We start from the raw sequence: 15,984 nt of genomic DNA, 5'->3' as shown, positions 1-15,984 counted from the left end.
TTTGCATGTTGCAGCTCACACTGGCAGAGAGCTGAGTTTTGAGATCTTCCTTGTGGAGTGTGGAAGCTGGTGAGCACTGTGCCTGGAGGCTTGGAAAAAGACTTGCTTGATGCTGCAAAGCATGGACTAAGGTGTGAACAAACACCTAAGGAATGCAGGTGGACTTTTGTTACTTTTTCTTTGATCTGCGTTTAAGACTGTTTTCTGTTTGAATTGTGAATAAAAGTGAAGTGTGAATAAAACACTCAGCTTTGATTTGAAAAGTCCTGTTTCCGTGCCTCTATACTGCAACCGCACCTGTCTGCAAAAGCGAGTCATCACAATACATACTATAGCTATAAATTATGTTTGCGTTGTTTCGTCATTTATACCTTGTTAACTGTACTTTAATAAAATGTATTAATTTTTTTGTTTTACATTTTTAAATTAACAGCAATCTATTTAATATTTTCAATACCCGTATGTATAAACAAAAATTATACAAAAAATTTATTTTGGAAATAAATATTTTTTATTCAAAAAAATTAACAAATGGCATAAATAAATAACCTAAAACGTTACATAAATGACGTTTTGTAAATAACGTTTTGCAGAATTTTTTGAATAAAAAATATTTATTTCCAAAATACATCCCACAATAACCATTTTTAGTGCCACAAATGGGGTATTTCCGTACTCGGGAGAAATTGCCCAACACATTTTGGTGGGCTTTTTCTCCTTTTACCCCTTATGAAAAAAAATTACATTTTTTTTACACTAACATGCTGGTGTTGCCCCCATACTTTTCATTTTAACGAGGTAAAATGAAAAAAAAGACCCCCATTTTGTGGGTGTAAAATACTCTGCGGGTGCACAATGTACATTTGAGGCCTAAATTGGTGATTTGCACAGGGGTGGCTGACTTTACAGTGGTTCTGACATTTGGAAACTACACCCCCTCACGGAACGTAAAAAGGGGTATAGTGAGCCTTAACACCCCACAGGTGTTTGACAATTTTGTTACAGTTGGATGGGAAAATGAAGGAACATTTTTTTTCACTAAAATGCTGGTGTTACCCTAAATTTTTAATTTTCACAAGGGAAAATAGGAAAAAAGACCCCCAAAATGTGTAACTCCATTTCTTCTAAGTAAGAACATACCCCATATGTGGATGTAAAGTGCTCTGTAGGCGCACTACAATGCTCAGAAGAGGAGGAGTGCCATTGGGCTTTTGGAGAAAAAATGTGTCCAGAATTGAAGGCCTTGTGTGTTTACAAAGCCCCCATGGTACCAGAACAATGGACACCCCCCACATGTGACCCCATTTTGGAAACTAAACCCCTCACGTAATGTAATAAAGGGAACAGTGAGCATTTACACCCCACAGGTGTCTGACAGATTTTTGAAACAGTGGTCCGTGAAAATTAAAAAATTTATTTTTAATTTGCACAGCCTACTGTTCCAAAGATCTGTCAAATGCCAGTGGGGTGTAAATGCTCACGGCACCCCTTAACCCCTTATTAAATTCTGCGAGGGGTGTAGTTTCCATGGTGGCTTCGTAAACGCATATGGCCCCGACTTCCATTCCAACCAAGTTCTCTCACCAAAAGCTCAATTGCGCTCTTTCTCTTCTGTGCATTGTTGTTCACCCGCAGAGCACTTTATATCCACATATGGGGTATTTCCATACACATTTTGGGGGACATTTTCTCCTATTACAAATTAAAAATTTGGGGAAAAAACAGCATTTTAGTGAAAAAAAAACCTCCATCTATACAAACAACTTTAACACCTGTGGGGTGTTAAAGCTCACTGTACCCCTTGTTACGTTCCTTGAGGTGTGTAGTTTCCGAAATAGTATGCCAAGTGTTTTTTTTTTTTTTTTTTTTGCTGTTCTGGCACCATAGGAGCTTCCTAAATGTGACATTCCTCCCAAAAACCATTTCAGCAACATTTGCTTTCCAGAAGCCAAATGTGACTCCTCTACTGAGCATTGTAGTGCACCAGCAGAGCACTTGACATCCATAGATGCGGTATTTTCATACTTTCAGTGGTGCAGTTTCTGTAATGGGGTCATTTATGGGGTATTTCTCACAGAAAAGCCCCTTACATCCACTTCAAACAAAACTGGTCCCTGAAAAATTCAGATTTTGAATTTTTTTGTGAAAATAAAAAATTGCTATACTTTGTAGCCCTCCAATGTCTTTAAAAAGTAAAAACATGTCAACTTTATGATGCCAACATAAAGTAGACATATTGTATTTGTGAATCAATGTATAATTTATTTGGAATGTCCATTTTCCTTAAGCTAAGTTTCCACTTGTTTTTTTTCTGGCAGTTTTTGGAAAACTGCCACTGCAGTTTTTGAGCCAAAGTCAGAAGTGGATCCATAAGGGAGGAGAAGTATAAGTCCTTACTTTATATGTCCTATTCCTTCTGAATACATTTCTGGCTTTGGCTCAAAAACTGCCAGAAAAAAAAGCAAGTAGAAACTTAGCGTAACTACTCCTAACACTCCTTCCATCCTTAAAAAAAATTTCAGAGCTTTAAAAAGCTCTGTATCATACCTTTTATTCTTGCTCACATAGTGCAATCTCCCAGCAGGAGAAACTTGGCGTTTCCCATTAGGCCTGATATCACTGGAGCCTGCTGGGGTGCCACTTCTGTCCTAAGTGGAAACTTAGCTTTACAAGCAGAACGTTTCAAAGTTAGAAAATGCTAAATTTTCAAATTTTTCATGAAATTTTGTGGTTTTTCATCAAGAAAGGATGCAAGTAACAACGAAAATTTACCACTAAGTTAAAGTAGAATATGTCACGAAAAAACAATCTCGGAATCAGAAAATGTGGTAAAAGTATCTCAAAGTTATTAATGCACTAGCTGAGTACCCGGTGTTAACCGATTTTTCCTTCCTAATCCTTGTTGGGGAGGAAAATAAACAAAGGAGGAAGCTTTTGACTTGATATCCCGTCCTCATATATTGTTGTCATATCCCGACCTCCTATCCCGTCATCATATCCCGACATCCTATCCCATCCTCCTATCCTGTCTTCCTATCCTGTCCTCCTATCCCGTCCTCCTATCCTGTCCTCCTTTCCCGTCCTCCTGTTCCGTCCTCCTGCCCCGTCCTCCTATCCTGTCCTCCTATCACAACCTCCTATCCCCTCCTCCTATCTCGACCTCCTATCCCGTCCTCCTATCCCGTCCTCATATCTCGACCTCCTATCCCATCCTCCTATATCGACCTCCTATCCCGTCCTCCTATCCCATCCTCCTATCCCGACCTCCTATCCCATCCTCCTATCCTGTCCTCCTATCCCGTCCTCCTATCCCGTCCTCCTATCCCGACCCCCTATCCCGACCTCCTATCCCGACCTCCTATTTCGACCTCCTATCCCGACCTCCCATCCCGACCTCCCATCCCATCCTCCTATCCCGTCCTCCGATCGCGTCCTCCTATCGCGTCCTCCTATCCCGACCTCCTATCCCAACCTCCTATCCCGACCCTCCTATCCCGACCATCCTATCCCGGTCCTCCTATCCTGGTCCTCCTATGTCGACCTCCTATCCCGACCCGTAATATGTGTACCAGTTATTGAAATATCTCCAGCGGTACGGAAGTTATGTGGGAACATACATTTTCCATTGATTTGCATGGGACTTTAAACAAAAACCCTGACCCTCACAAATGGGGGTAGTTAAGGGTTAAATGAACTATCCTATATTTTAAGTGGATATATAAGTAACATGTGACCAAGTATTATCGAAATATCTCAAGCCGTTTGGAAGTTATGCAGTAACATATTGTCACGATGCCGGCTGGCAGGTAGTGGATCCTCTGTGCCAGAGAGGGATTGGCGTGGACCGTGCTAGAGGATCGGTTCTAAGTCACTACTGGTTTTCACCAGAGCCCGCCGCAAAGCGGGATGGTCTTGCTGCGGCGGTAGTGACCAGGTCGTATCCCCTAGCAACGGCTCAACCTCTCTGGCTGCTGAAGATAGGCGCGGTACAAGGGAGTAGACAGAAGCAAGGTCGGACGTAGCAGAAGGTCGGGGCAGGCAGCAAGGATCGTAGTCAGGGGCAACGGCAGAAGGTCTGGAATCACAGGCAAGGAACACACAAGGAACGCTTTCACTGGCACTAGGGCAACAAGATCCGGCGAGGGAGTGAAGGGGAAGTGAGGTGATATAGGGAAGTGCACAGGTGTAAACACTAATTGGAACCACTGCACCAATCAGCGGTGCAGTGGCCCTTTAAATCGCAAAGACCCGGCGCGCGCGCGCCCTAGGGAGCGGGGCCGCGCGCGCCGGGACAGAACTGACGGGGAGCGAGTAAGGTACGGGAGCCGGGGTGCGTATCGCGAGCGGGCGCTACCCGCATCGCGAATCGCATCCCGGCCGGAGGTAGTAACGCAGCGCCCCGGGTCCGTGGAACCGACCGGGGCGCTGCAGTGAGGGAAGTGTAGCGAGCGCTCCGGGGAGGAGCGGGGACCCGGAGCGCTCGGCGTAACAGTACCCCCCCCCTTGGGTCTCCCCCTCTTCTTGGGGCCTGAGAACCTGAGGATCAGACTTTTGTCCAGGATATTGTCCTCAGGTTCCCAGGACCTCTCTTCTGGACCACAACCCTCCCAATCCACTAAAAAAAAAGTTCTTCCCCTGACCTTTTTAGAGGCCAAAATCTCTTTGACAGAGAAGATGTCCGAGGAGCCGGAAACAGGAGTGGGAGGAACAGATTTAGGAGAAAAACGGTTGAGGATGAGAGGTTTAAGAAGAGAGACGTGAAAGGCATTAGGGATACGAAGAGAAGGAGGAAGAAGAAGTTTGTAAGAGACAGGATTAATTTGACACAAAACTTTAAAAGGACCAAGATAGCGTGGTCCCAACTTATAGCTCGGGACACGGAAACGGACATATTTAGCGGAGAGCCATACCTTGTCTCCAGGGGAAAAAATGGGAGGAGCTCTTCTTTTCTTATCTGCGAATCTCTTCATGCGAGAAGAAGCCTGTAAGAGAGAATTTTGGGTCTCTTTCCATATGGTGGAAAGATCACGAGAAATTTCATCCACAGCGGGCAGACCAGAGGGCAAGGGGGTAGGGAGGGGGGGAAGAGGGTGACGGCCGTACACCACGAAAAACGGAGATTTGGAGGAAGATTCAGAGATTCTGAAATTATACGAGAATTCGGCCCAAGGTAGAAGATCTGCCCAGTCATCCTGGCGGGAGGAAACAAAATGTCGTAAATAGTCACCCAAGATCTGGTTAATTCTCTCTACTTGTCCATTGGATTGAGGATGGTATGCAGAAGAAAAATTTAATTTAATCTTGAGTTGTTTACAGAGAGCCCTCCAGAATTTAGACACAAATTGGACGCCTCTATCCGAGACGATCTGTGTAGGCAACCCGTGAAGACGAAAAATGTGTACAAAAAATTGTTTAGCCAACTGAGGCGCTGAAGGAAGACCAGGAAGAGGGATGAAATGTGCCATTTTGGAGAATCGATCAACGACCACCCAAATAACAGTGTTGCCATGGGATGGGGGTAAGTCAGTAATAAAATCCATACCAATCAGAGACCAAGGTTGTTCGGGGACAGGTAGAGGATGAAGAAAACCAGCGGGCTTCTGGCGAGGAGTCTTATCCCGGGCACAGATAGTGCAGGCTCGCACAAAGTCCACCACATCAGTCTCTAGAGTCGGCCACCAATAGAAGCGAGAGATGAGTTGCACAGATTTCTTGATGCCCGCATGACCTGCGAGATGGGAGGAGTGACCCCATTTGAGGATCCCAAGGCGTTGGCGTGGAGAAACAAAGGTCTTTCCTGGAGGAGTTTGCCTGATGGAGGCTGGAGAAGTGGAAATCAGGCAGTCAGGAGGAATGATGTGTTGAGGAGAGAGTTCAATTTCAGAGGCATCTGAGGAACGAGAGAGAGCATCGGCCCTAATGTTTTTATCAGCAGGCCGAAAGTGAATTTCAAAATTAAATCGGGCAAAGAACAGAGACCACCTGGCCTGACGAGGATTCAGCCGTTGGGCAGACTGGAGGTAGGAGAGGTTCTTGTGATCGGTGTAAATAATAACTGGAAATCTTGATCCCTCCAGCAGATGCCTCCATTCCTCAAGTGCTAATTTAATGGCTAGAAGCTCTCGATCCCCGATGGAGTAGTTCCTCTCCGCCGGAGAGAAGGTCCTGGAAAAAAAACCACAAGTAACAGCATGCCCGGAAGAGTTTTTTTGTAGAAGGACAGCTCCAGCTCCCACTGAGGAGGCATCAACCTCCAATAGGAAGGGTTTAGATGGGTCAGGTCTGGAGAGCACGGGAGCCGAAGAAAAGGCAGACTTGAGTCGTTTAAAGGCGTCTTCCGCTTGAGGAGGCCAAGACTTGGGATCGGCATTTTTTTTTGTTAAAGCCACAATAGGAGCCACAATGGTAGAAAAATGTGGAATAAATTGCCTGTAATAATTGGCGAACCCCAAAAAACGTTGGATGGCACGGAGTCCGGAGGGGCGTGGCCAATCTAAGACGGCAGAGAGTTTATCTGGGTCCATTTGTAGTCCCTGGCCAGAGACCAAGTATCCTAGAAAAGGAAGAGATTGGCATTCAAACAGACATTTCTCTATTTTGGCATAGAGTTGATTATCACGAAGTCTCTGAAGAACCATACGGACATGCTGGCGGTGTTCTTCAAGATTGGCAGAAAAAATCAGGATATCGTCCAGATATACAACAACACAGGAGTATAGTAGATCACGAAAAATTTCATTAACAAAGTCTTGGAAGACGGCAGGGGCGTTGCATAGACCAAAGGGCATGACCAGATACTCAAAGTGTCCATCTCTGGTGTTAAATGCCGTTTTCCATTCATCCCCCTCTCTGATGCGGATGAGATTATAAGCACCTCTTAAGTCCAGTTTGGTAAAAATATGGGCACCTTGGAGACGATCAAAGAGTTCAGAGATGAGGGGTAGGGGGTAGCGGTTCTTAACCGTGATTTTATTAAGACCGCGGTAGTCAATGCAAGGACGTAGAGAGCCATCTTTTTTGGACACAAAGAAAAATCCGGCTCCGGCAGGAGAGGAGGATTTACGGATAAAGCCCTTTTTTAAATTTTCTTGGACGTATTCAGACATGGCAAGAGTCTCTGGGACGGACAGAGGATAGATTCTGCCCCGGGGTGGAGTAGTGCCCGGGAGGAGGTCAATGGGACAATCATAAGGCCTGTGAGGAGGTAGAGTCTCAGCTTGTTTTTTGCAAAAAACGTCCGCAAAGTCCATATAGGCCTTAGGGAGACCGGTTACATGAGGAAGCACAGGGACACGGCAAGGTTTACTGGGAACCGGTTTTAAGCAGTCCTTGGAACAAGAGGGCCCCCAACTCTTGATCTCCCCAGTGGACCAATCCAGGATTGGGGAATGGAGTTGAAGCCAGGGAAGTCCAAGAAGGATTTCAGAAGTGCAATTGGGGAGAACCAACAGTTCAATCCTCTCGTGATGAGATCCGATGCACATTAGAAGGGGCTCCGTGCGGAAACGTATAGTACAGTCCAATCTTTCATTGTTTACACAATTGATGTAGAGGGGTCTGGCGAGACTGGTCACCGGGATGTTGAACCTGTTGACGAGGGAGGCTAAGATGAAATTTCCTGCAGATCCAGAGTCCAAGAAGGCCACAGCAGAGAAGGAGAAGGCAGAGGCAGACATCCGCACAGGCACAGTAAGACGTGGAGAAGCAGAGTAGACATCAAGGACTGTCTCACCTTTGTGCGGAGTCAGCGGACGTCTTTCCAAGCGGGGAGGACGGATAGGACAATCCTTCAGGAAGTGTTCGGTACTAGCACAGTACAGGCAGAGATTCTCCATGCGGCGTCGTGTCCTCTCTTGGGGTGTCAGGCGAGACCGGTCGACCTGCATAGCCTCCACGGCGGGAGGCACAGGAACAGATTGCAGGGGACCAGAGGAGAGAGGAGCCGGGGAGAAGAAACGCCTCGTGCGAACAGAGTCCATATCCTGGCGGAGCTCCTGACGCCGTTCGGAAAAACGCATGTCAATGCGAGTGGCAAGATGGATGAGTTCATGTAGGTTAGCAGGGATTTCTCGTGCGGCCAGAACATCTTTAATGTTGCTGGATAGGCCTTTTTTAAAGGTCGCGCAGAGTGCCTCATTATTCCAGGATAATTCTGAAGCAAGGGTACGGAACTGTACGGCATACTCGCCAACGGAAGAATTACCCTGGACCAGGTTCAACAGGGCAGTCTCAGCAGAAGAGGCTCGGGCAGGTTCCTCAAAGACACTTCGAATTTCCGAGAAGAAGGGGTGTACAGAGGCAGTGACGGGGTCATTGCGGTCCCAGAGCGGTGTGGCCCAAGCCAGGGCTTTTCCAGACAGCAGGCTGACTACGAAAGCCACCTTAGACCTTTCAGTGGGGAACTGGTCCGACATCATCTCCAAGTGTAATGAACATTGGGAAAGAAAGCCACGGCAAAACTTAGAGTCCCCATCAAATTTATCCGGCAAGGATAGTCGTATTCCAGAAGCGGCCACTCGCTGCGGAGGAGGTACAGGAGCTGGCGGAGGAGATGATTGCTGGAGCTGTGGTAGTAACTGTTGTAGCATAACAGTCAGTTGAGACAGCTGTTGGCCTTGTTGCGCAATCTGTTGTGACTGCTGGGCGACCACCGTGGTGAGGTCAGCGACAACTGGCAGAGGAACTTCAGCGGGATCCATGGCCGGATCTACTGTCACGATGCCGGCTGGCAGGTAGTGGATCCTCTGTGCCAGAGAGGGATTGGCGTGGACCGTGCTAGAGGATCGGTTCTAAGTCACTACTGGTTTTCACCAGAGCCCGCCGCAAAGCGGGATGGTCTTGCTGCGGCGGTAGTGACCAGGTCGTATCCCCTAGCAACGGCTCAACCTCTCTGGCTGCTGAAGATAGGCGCGGTACAAGGGAGTAGACAGAAGCAAGGTCGGACGTAGCAGAAGGTCGGGGCAGGCAGCAAGGATCGTAGTCAGGGGCAACGGCAGAAGGTCTGGAATCACAGGCAAGGAACACACAAGGAACGCTTTCACTGGCACTAGGGCAACAAGATCCGGCGAGGGAGTGAAGGGGAAGTGAGGTGATATAGGGAAGTGCACAGGTGTAAACACTAATTGGAACCACTGCACCAATCAGCGGTGCAGTGGCCCTTTAAATCGCAAAGACCCGGCGCGCGCGCGCCCTAGGGAGCGGGGCCGCGCGCGCCGGGACAGAACTGACGGGGAGCGAGTAAGGTACGGGAGCCGGGGTGCGTATCGCGAGCGGGCGCTACCCGCATCGCGAATCGCATCCCGGCCGGAGGTAGTAACGCAGCGCCCCGGGTCCGTGGAACCGACCGGGGCGCTGCAGTGAGGGAAGTGTAGCGAGCGCTCCGGGGAGGAGCGGGGACCCGGAGCGCTCGGCGTAACACATATATTTCCCATTGACTTGTATGGGACTTTAAACATAAACCCCGCCCCTGGCAAATGGGGGTGAGTAAAGATTAAATCACCTATCCTATGTTTGTTGTTGACATAACCAAGTATTATCAAAATATTTCAAGCCGTTTGGAAGTTATGCAGTAACATATATTTCCCATTGACTTGTATGTGACTTTAAACATAAACCCCGCCCCTGGCAAATGGGGGTGAGTATGGGTTAAATTACCTATCCTATGTTTGTTGTTGACATATAAGTAACATGTGTGCCAAGTTTCATGTTAATATCTTTAGCCGTTTAGACGTGATGCTGGAACATACACACATACATACATACATACACACACACGTTGAGTCTTATATATATAGATAAAGTGACAGTGGTCAGAATTGCAAAAGAGGGCTGAGTACTTAAGGTGAAAATGGACTGAGTCCCTAAGGGGTTAGAGATAATATTACCTATTTGCATCCTGATTCAACTCTTTCTTTCGGTTATCTGGACAACAAGGACAATGTACAGCTCTAATGTCCTTGTAGAAAGTATTTTTCTTTCAAAATCGGGGTGCATGGTTACATAGTTATAGTTTTCTCGGTAGGTATTAATTTGGGCATATTCCCAGCAACATATACTTTCTACAAATGATGTCATGCTCTGACAACAGGTACATTTGCACCAATTATGATTATTAGCTGGACACTCTTCATTGAGGGTCATTAGGAAACAATAAGGATATAGAGGGAGATTTATCAAAAACTGTGCAGAGGAAAAATTGCCCAGTTGCCCATAGCAACCAATCATATCGCATCTTTAATTTTCCAGAGGTCTCTTTAGAAATGAAGGAAGCTAGCTGATTGGTTGCTATGGGCAACTGGTCAACTTTTCTCCGCACATGTTTTGATAAACCTCCCCCATAGTCTATTTTCCTCATCTATTGGTGACTGCAGCCTCTGTAATAAGTTCTGTAGTACCTATGAGAATATATTTTATTCAATTAGAACTGTAGTTATGAATTGGGTTAGGCTGGGTTCACATTTGTCTGGTTTGGTGTCCGTCATAGGTATAGTCAGCCTAAATCTCAAAGCAACTGATGCTACAACTGATGACAACTTGTCTTCAATTGTATGGCTTTTGGCATCCATTGTTAATGGCAAATGGACAGGGTAACACAGCAAGCTTATTTGCCCTGTCCAATGCACTCTGCAATGTCCAACCACCTGGAGTTCAAATTGAAACGTTGAATGATTGTCAACTATCCAATTCAAATGAATGGGATCAGTTGGACAATCACTTTCCATCCAGTGCATGACCGAGGGAAACTGCGTGACACTGCACATATTTGAATATGAACTAAACAGCATGGCACACCTTTACCAAGTGCTTAGTGAAGCTGTCAATGATTACATACGTCATATTAAAAAATAGATAAAAAAAAAAAATTACGGTATTATCAACAACTCTTCGACGACGCGATGTATTAGTATCTCTGACTTCTACTTCATCCTCTTCCCTTTGTTCTGATGCCTATAGGTAAACAAATATGAATATGTTTTAGCTTACAAATAAGTATAAAAATTACAAAATAGATCAAGATGTATAGATGCTGACAAAGAAGAACTATAACCGCTAAATTAGTTTTGAGTTTATATTTTTTTAATTCAGCCGCGTATGCTCACAGATAATGGTAAGTGAATAGCTGAGACACTCTGGAGAACGCCACATTGACATATGCATAGATATATATATATAGTGATAGGTAGATAGATATATAGATATATAAAATTATAATATTTTTAAAATATAGGTCACAAAAATCAGATTGCTCACCTTTTAGATTTAATATACTGGAGATATGTATGAGGGAGGATAGAGGTGTGTAGATCAGTAAGACATAGGGGTGGGTCTGTAGGTGGAGGATGGACAGAGGAGTATAGGGTAAGAAAGAGGGGTCAGGAAGGGGAGGACAGACAGAGGTGTAGGGTAAGATAGAGGGTTCAGGATGAGGAGGACTGACAGAGGGGTGTAGGGTAGGATAGAAGTCAGGAGGAGGACGGGTGGAGAGGAAATAAAAAAAAACTATAAATATTATATACGTATACTTATTTCATTTTTTTTTACATATATCTCATATATGAATATATAATATATATTTGTACAATTTTTTCTCATTACAATTTGTCATGTTTTAACATTAAGAATTTAATGTAATTATGAAAAAAATTAAACAAGCGTGGACAATCTGTAGTTCCTCGGTGTGTCCAAATCTCAGAGACACAGTCAGTGCTATGATGTTACAAAACAGAGATGCTTTTTGTGTCTTCAGCTCACTGTGCACTTGGACATGAAGATCCTTCTGAGCCAGGTGTCTGTATACAAGGGGGTGATGTGTTTGACGTGGTAGTTTTCTGACCACTTCGGACTCACAAAGGTAAAGTCAGTAAAAAGGCTTTGATGACGAGCCTTAATTTTGATGGTTTGGTCATCAGTACCGGGTGCAGGGATGATGTTACTGATCTGCGGATCCATAGACTTAGTCACCATTATCTTAGGGGGCGTCCGGCTTCTACGTCTTTCCAGTTAATGTTAGAAAATAAGGCATGTTCTTGTATCCTCCCTGTCACTTCCAGACGTTCACCCGGGACCTTACAAAGCAGACGTTTGATGACATCAATGGTTTCAGGCCCCAGAGATGCTGGATATGATTCTGACTCTGTGTTCGCGGGAAAAGGGAGTCTTTTGGTGACCATGATGTAGAGGATAATGCCAAATGAGAACCAGTCCACCCCTGGTCCATAGCTCTTCGAATTGGTGACTTCTGGTGCAGTATAGCCTGGGCTACCACAGATATCGCTAGATTTTCCTGAGGGAACTCTTATAGAAAGTCCGAAATCCAAGATCTTCCCATGTCCGTCTCATGTTAAAAGGACATTATCAGACTTAAGGTACCTGGGAATTTTTTTTTTCCATGAAGGAATTGTATCCCACATACGAGTTCTGCTCCTATGAACTTTACTATATCTAAATTCAATGGAAATTGCTTGATAATAAAGTCAGAAAGGTCCCCGCCACCGGCTAGTTCCATGACATAATATAAATGGTTAAGATTTTCAAATGCTGCCAGTCCGTGTATTAAAATGTGAAACGCATGTGACATGCTGAGTATATCCCCCTCTATGAAATCCTCCTTCCATTTCAGGAAATATTGCTTGTCAGCTTTTTTAATGGCCACAAGTTCCTGGCGGATGATGTCTTTTGCCAATATCACTTGCCCAAAGTTGCCTTCTCCCAGTTTATGATGGAATGTAAAGCAATCTAGGCCCAAAGGAATGGTGGCTGTCTTGGCCTCCTCCTGGGCAGATGTTTTTGCTTTTTTTTTTCGTGAAGGGGAGTTCTCCTCTAGTGTCCTCTTTCTCTTAGCCCCCTCTTCTTCCCCCTTTGCCTCTTTATACTTTCTCTTTGTCACAAGACCCTTTTTTGGATTGAGAAATAAGAATTTTTTACTTAGTATTTTAGTCTAATCTATTGATTTTCAATAACTTTTCATTTTCGTGACATAATTGAAACATTGGGCCTCATGTATCCAAACTGTCTTGGTCTTGTTGCCCATAGCAACCAATCACAATGCAGCTTTCATAGGTTTAGAACTGTTTAATAAAGCTGAGCTCAGAATGGTTGCTATGGTAACTAGAATAGCTTTAGAATCTTGCTAAATCTCCCACATTGGGCTAGAATTGAAGATTTTCCTATCCTTGGTGAAGGAAAATATAGATTTTATTAAAGACAAGATACGAGTATTATGCTTTTAAAACTTAATTTACTGATCAGCAGCAAAATAATATTTATGAACAATATACAAGATAAAACTTTAGAAGACATAGGTATGGTGTAGCCAAGCATGCTACCATAATATGAACCTATCAGGGAACAGTATCTGATATATGAGTGACAGTTATTATAACATCTTCCTTCTTCTTTTGAGCGAAGGTAAACAGTCTATATAAGGATGTTGAACTTGGTATTCTAACTGGAACTTGAAGAAGAACAGTTGTATCCATGGAAGAGTGTAGAATCTTGGATAAGTTCTTCTTCCATAGATGTGTAGATTGTTTCAGCAATAAAAGAACTTCCAATGAAGAATATAAATCACTTTGAATAAAATCTTCTTAGGTGGCTGTGAAGGCAAAAGCAATGAGAGAATCAAAGGGATGGGTTCATAGGGAGGGATAATACTTGCGTCTTTTCTTTAATAAAATCTATATTTTCCTTCACCAAGGATAGAAAAATCTTCAATTTTATGCAAATGCAAGACGCTCCTATTATGCTAGTTTAAAGCTAAAAGGAAATATGATTATAAAACAACATATAAAATTACAAAAGTACCATATATACATGAATCAGGTCTAAAATAAAACGTTTTAAAGGTTGAATCGGAAGACCAATTTGCCGCTTTAATGATATCAGAAAGGGAAACACCCGATTGAAATAATTTTGTTGAGACTTCACCACTAGTGGAGTGAGCTCCATATGTGGAGGTATCAATGCCAGCCATTGCTATAGTCAGTTTGACCCATTGAGCAAGGGTGCTGGAAGAGACAGGTTTGTGGGGTTTACAGAAAGAAATCAGGAGTTGAGAGGAAGAAGGAGAACGTAGGGATTCTGTTTTGGATTCATAAGAGCGTAAACAGCGAACTACACATAATTTGTGTTGATGAGGAAAAATAGGGTAGAAGACTGAATATAAATTAGTTTTTGTACGGCGATAGACAGTAAATACAACTGCTTCCGGGGAGTATTTTCTCCAAGAGATGTCAAGGGCTCTAGCATCAGATATCCGTTTGAATGAAATGAGACATAAGAGAACCGTAAGTTTAAAGGAAAGTAATTTAAGGGACAGAGAATCATTGTCCTCCCAGGAGAGGAAAAGATTCAAAAGAATGTTCACATTCCAAGTAGAATTGTACTTAGGTAAAGGTGGACGTTGAAAACGTATGCCCTTTAAGAGCTTGCATACAAGTGGATGGCAGCCAATAGGAACAGAATCAATAAGAGAATGTTTAGCCGAAATGGCGGAGCGGTAAAGGTTGATAGTTCTATAAGCTCTACCAGCATCAAAAGAATCTGAAAGAAAATTGAGGATGTTGGAGAGGTTTGCAAGGGATCAAAATCCCATTGAGAGCACCAATGAAGCCAAATTTTCCAGGCTGATCTGTAAGCAGATCTGGTACCTGGAGCCTAAGCATCGGAAAGAAGTTCTCTAGCTGTGAGAGAAAGTGGAGAGGACGATCTGGGATGCCTGAAATGAGACAAGCCAACAGGATTAGTTGGTTTGATAGTATTAATGGATGATAATTGCCAAGAGGTTCCTGGAGGAGATCTGGGACAGATGGAAGTACACAAGGATCATCTACTGTGTGTAGATATATATATATATATATATATATATATATATATATATATCAATACTACATGTGCTGGGGACGAGGGGTCATCTTGACTGATGGACACAATCTGGAGGTAATCTCACAGATACCAGTTACTGGGGAACATCAGTCAGGGGGATGTGTCTGTACAATGCATTGGCAGTGATATCAGCGATCCACTATTACAGCCTGCCAGAAGGAAGACAAAACAAGTTTAACCACTAGTGGACACAGGACAAAAAATGTATGCCCTGACCACCTGGTACTCAGTGCACCACAACCTACATTTAAGTCCTGAGTGGCATTTGCACTATTAAGTGAGCTCAGAGACTGCACTTGATTCATAGATCGCTGTCCCAGCTGCTATCACTACTAATGGCGAACACCAGAAATCATGCTGATGCCTCCATTAAAAGGGTAGTCTGCTCCTAGAAATCTTATCCCCTATCCAAAGGATAGGGCATATGATGTCTGATTAGTGGGGTCCCGTCACTGGGGACCCCCATGATCTCAGCTGCGGCACCCCAGAACTTCGCTCCATGCCGGATGACTGGCGATGCGGGGCGGAGGCTTGTGACGTCACAGCCATGCCCCCTCAATGCAAGTCTATGGAAGGGGTTGTGATGGCCGTCACGCTCCTCCCATAGACTTGCATTGAGGGGGCGTGGCCGTGACATCACGAGCCTCCGGCGCTGCACCCGATAGGGGATAAAATGTCTAGGGGCAGAGTACCTCTTTAACGGCATCTAAAAGATTTATGGGGGCATCAGGTCTTATTGCTGGGCTTATATACCCTCATCGGAACACCTGCAGCTAGATCGCAGGGTTCCGATTAATTAAGAGGTCCCCTTACCTGCTCCGTGCTGCTCTCGGGGATCCAGTTGTATGTTTTTCTTTACCATATTTGTACAGTGTTTACTCATAAAGGTACAATTTGTCAGGTTTTAACATTAAGAATTTAATATAATAATTATGAAAAATATTAAACAAGCGTGGACAATCTGTAGTTCCTCGGTGTGTCCAGATCTCAGAGACACAGTCAGTGCTATGATGTTACAAAGCAGAGATGTTTTTGTGTCTTCAGCTCACTGTACACTTGGACATGAAGATCATTCTGAGCCAGGTGTCTGTATACAAGGGG

At 44.4% G+C, this 15,984-nt stretch overlaps 1 protein-coding gene across 1 annotated transcript; it reads right to left on the bottom strand.

Annotated features, from left to right (window-relative positions):
• Positions 1-11,963: 11,963 nt before the first annotated feature.
• Positions 11,964-15,745, bottom strand: LOC130274566 (protein kinase C theta type-like). Its single transcript, XM_056523002.1, has 4 exons — positions 15,697-15,745; positions 14,649-14,716; positions 12,409-12,892; positions 11,964-12,334 (listed from the first exon to the last, which is right to left on the bottom strand). Exons 1-4 carry the CDS (start codon positions 15,743-15,745, stop codon positions 11,964-11,966), a joined length of 972 nt encoding a protein of 323 aa, XP_056378977.1.
• Between the last annotated feature and the right edge of the window lie 239 nt (positions 15,746-15,984).

This window comes from Hyla sarda, chromosome 5 (genome assembly GCF_029499605.1).
Source record: "Hyla sarda isolate aHylSar1 chromosome 5, aHylSar1.hap1, whole genome shotgun sequence".
NCBI lineage: Eukaryota > Metazoa > Chordata > Amphibia > Anura > Hylidae > Hyla > Hyla sarda.
This window is presented reverse-complemented; position numbering and strand designations above follow the sequence as displayed.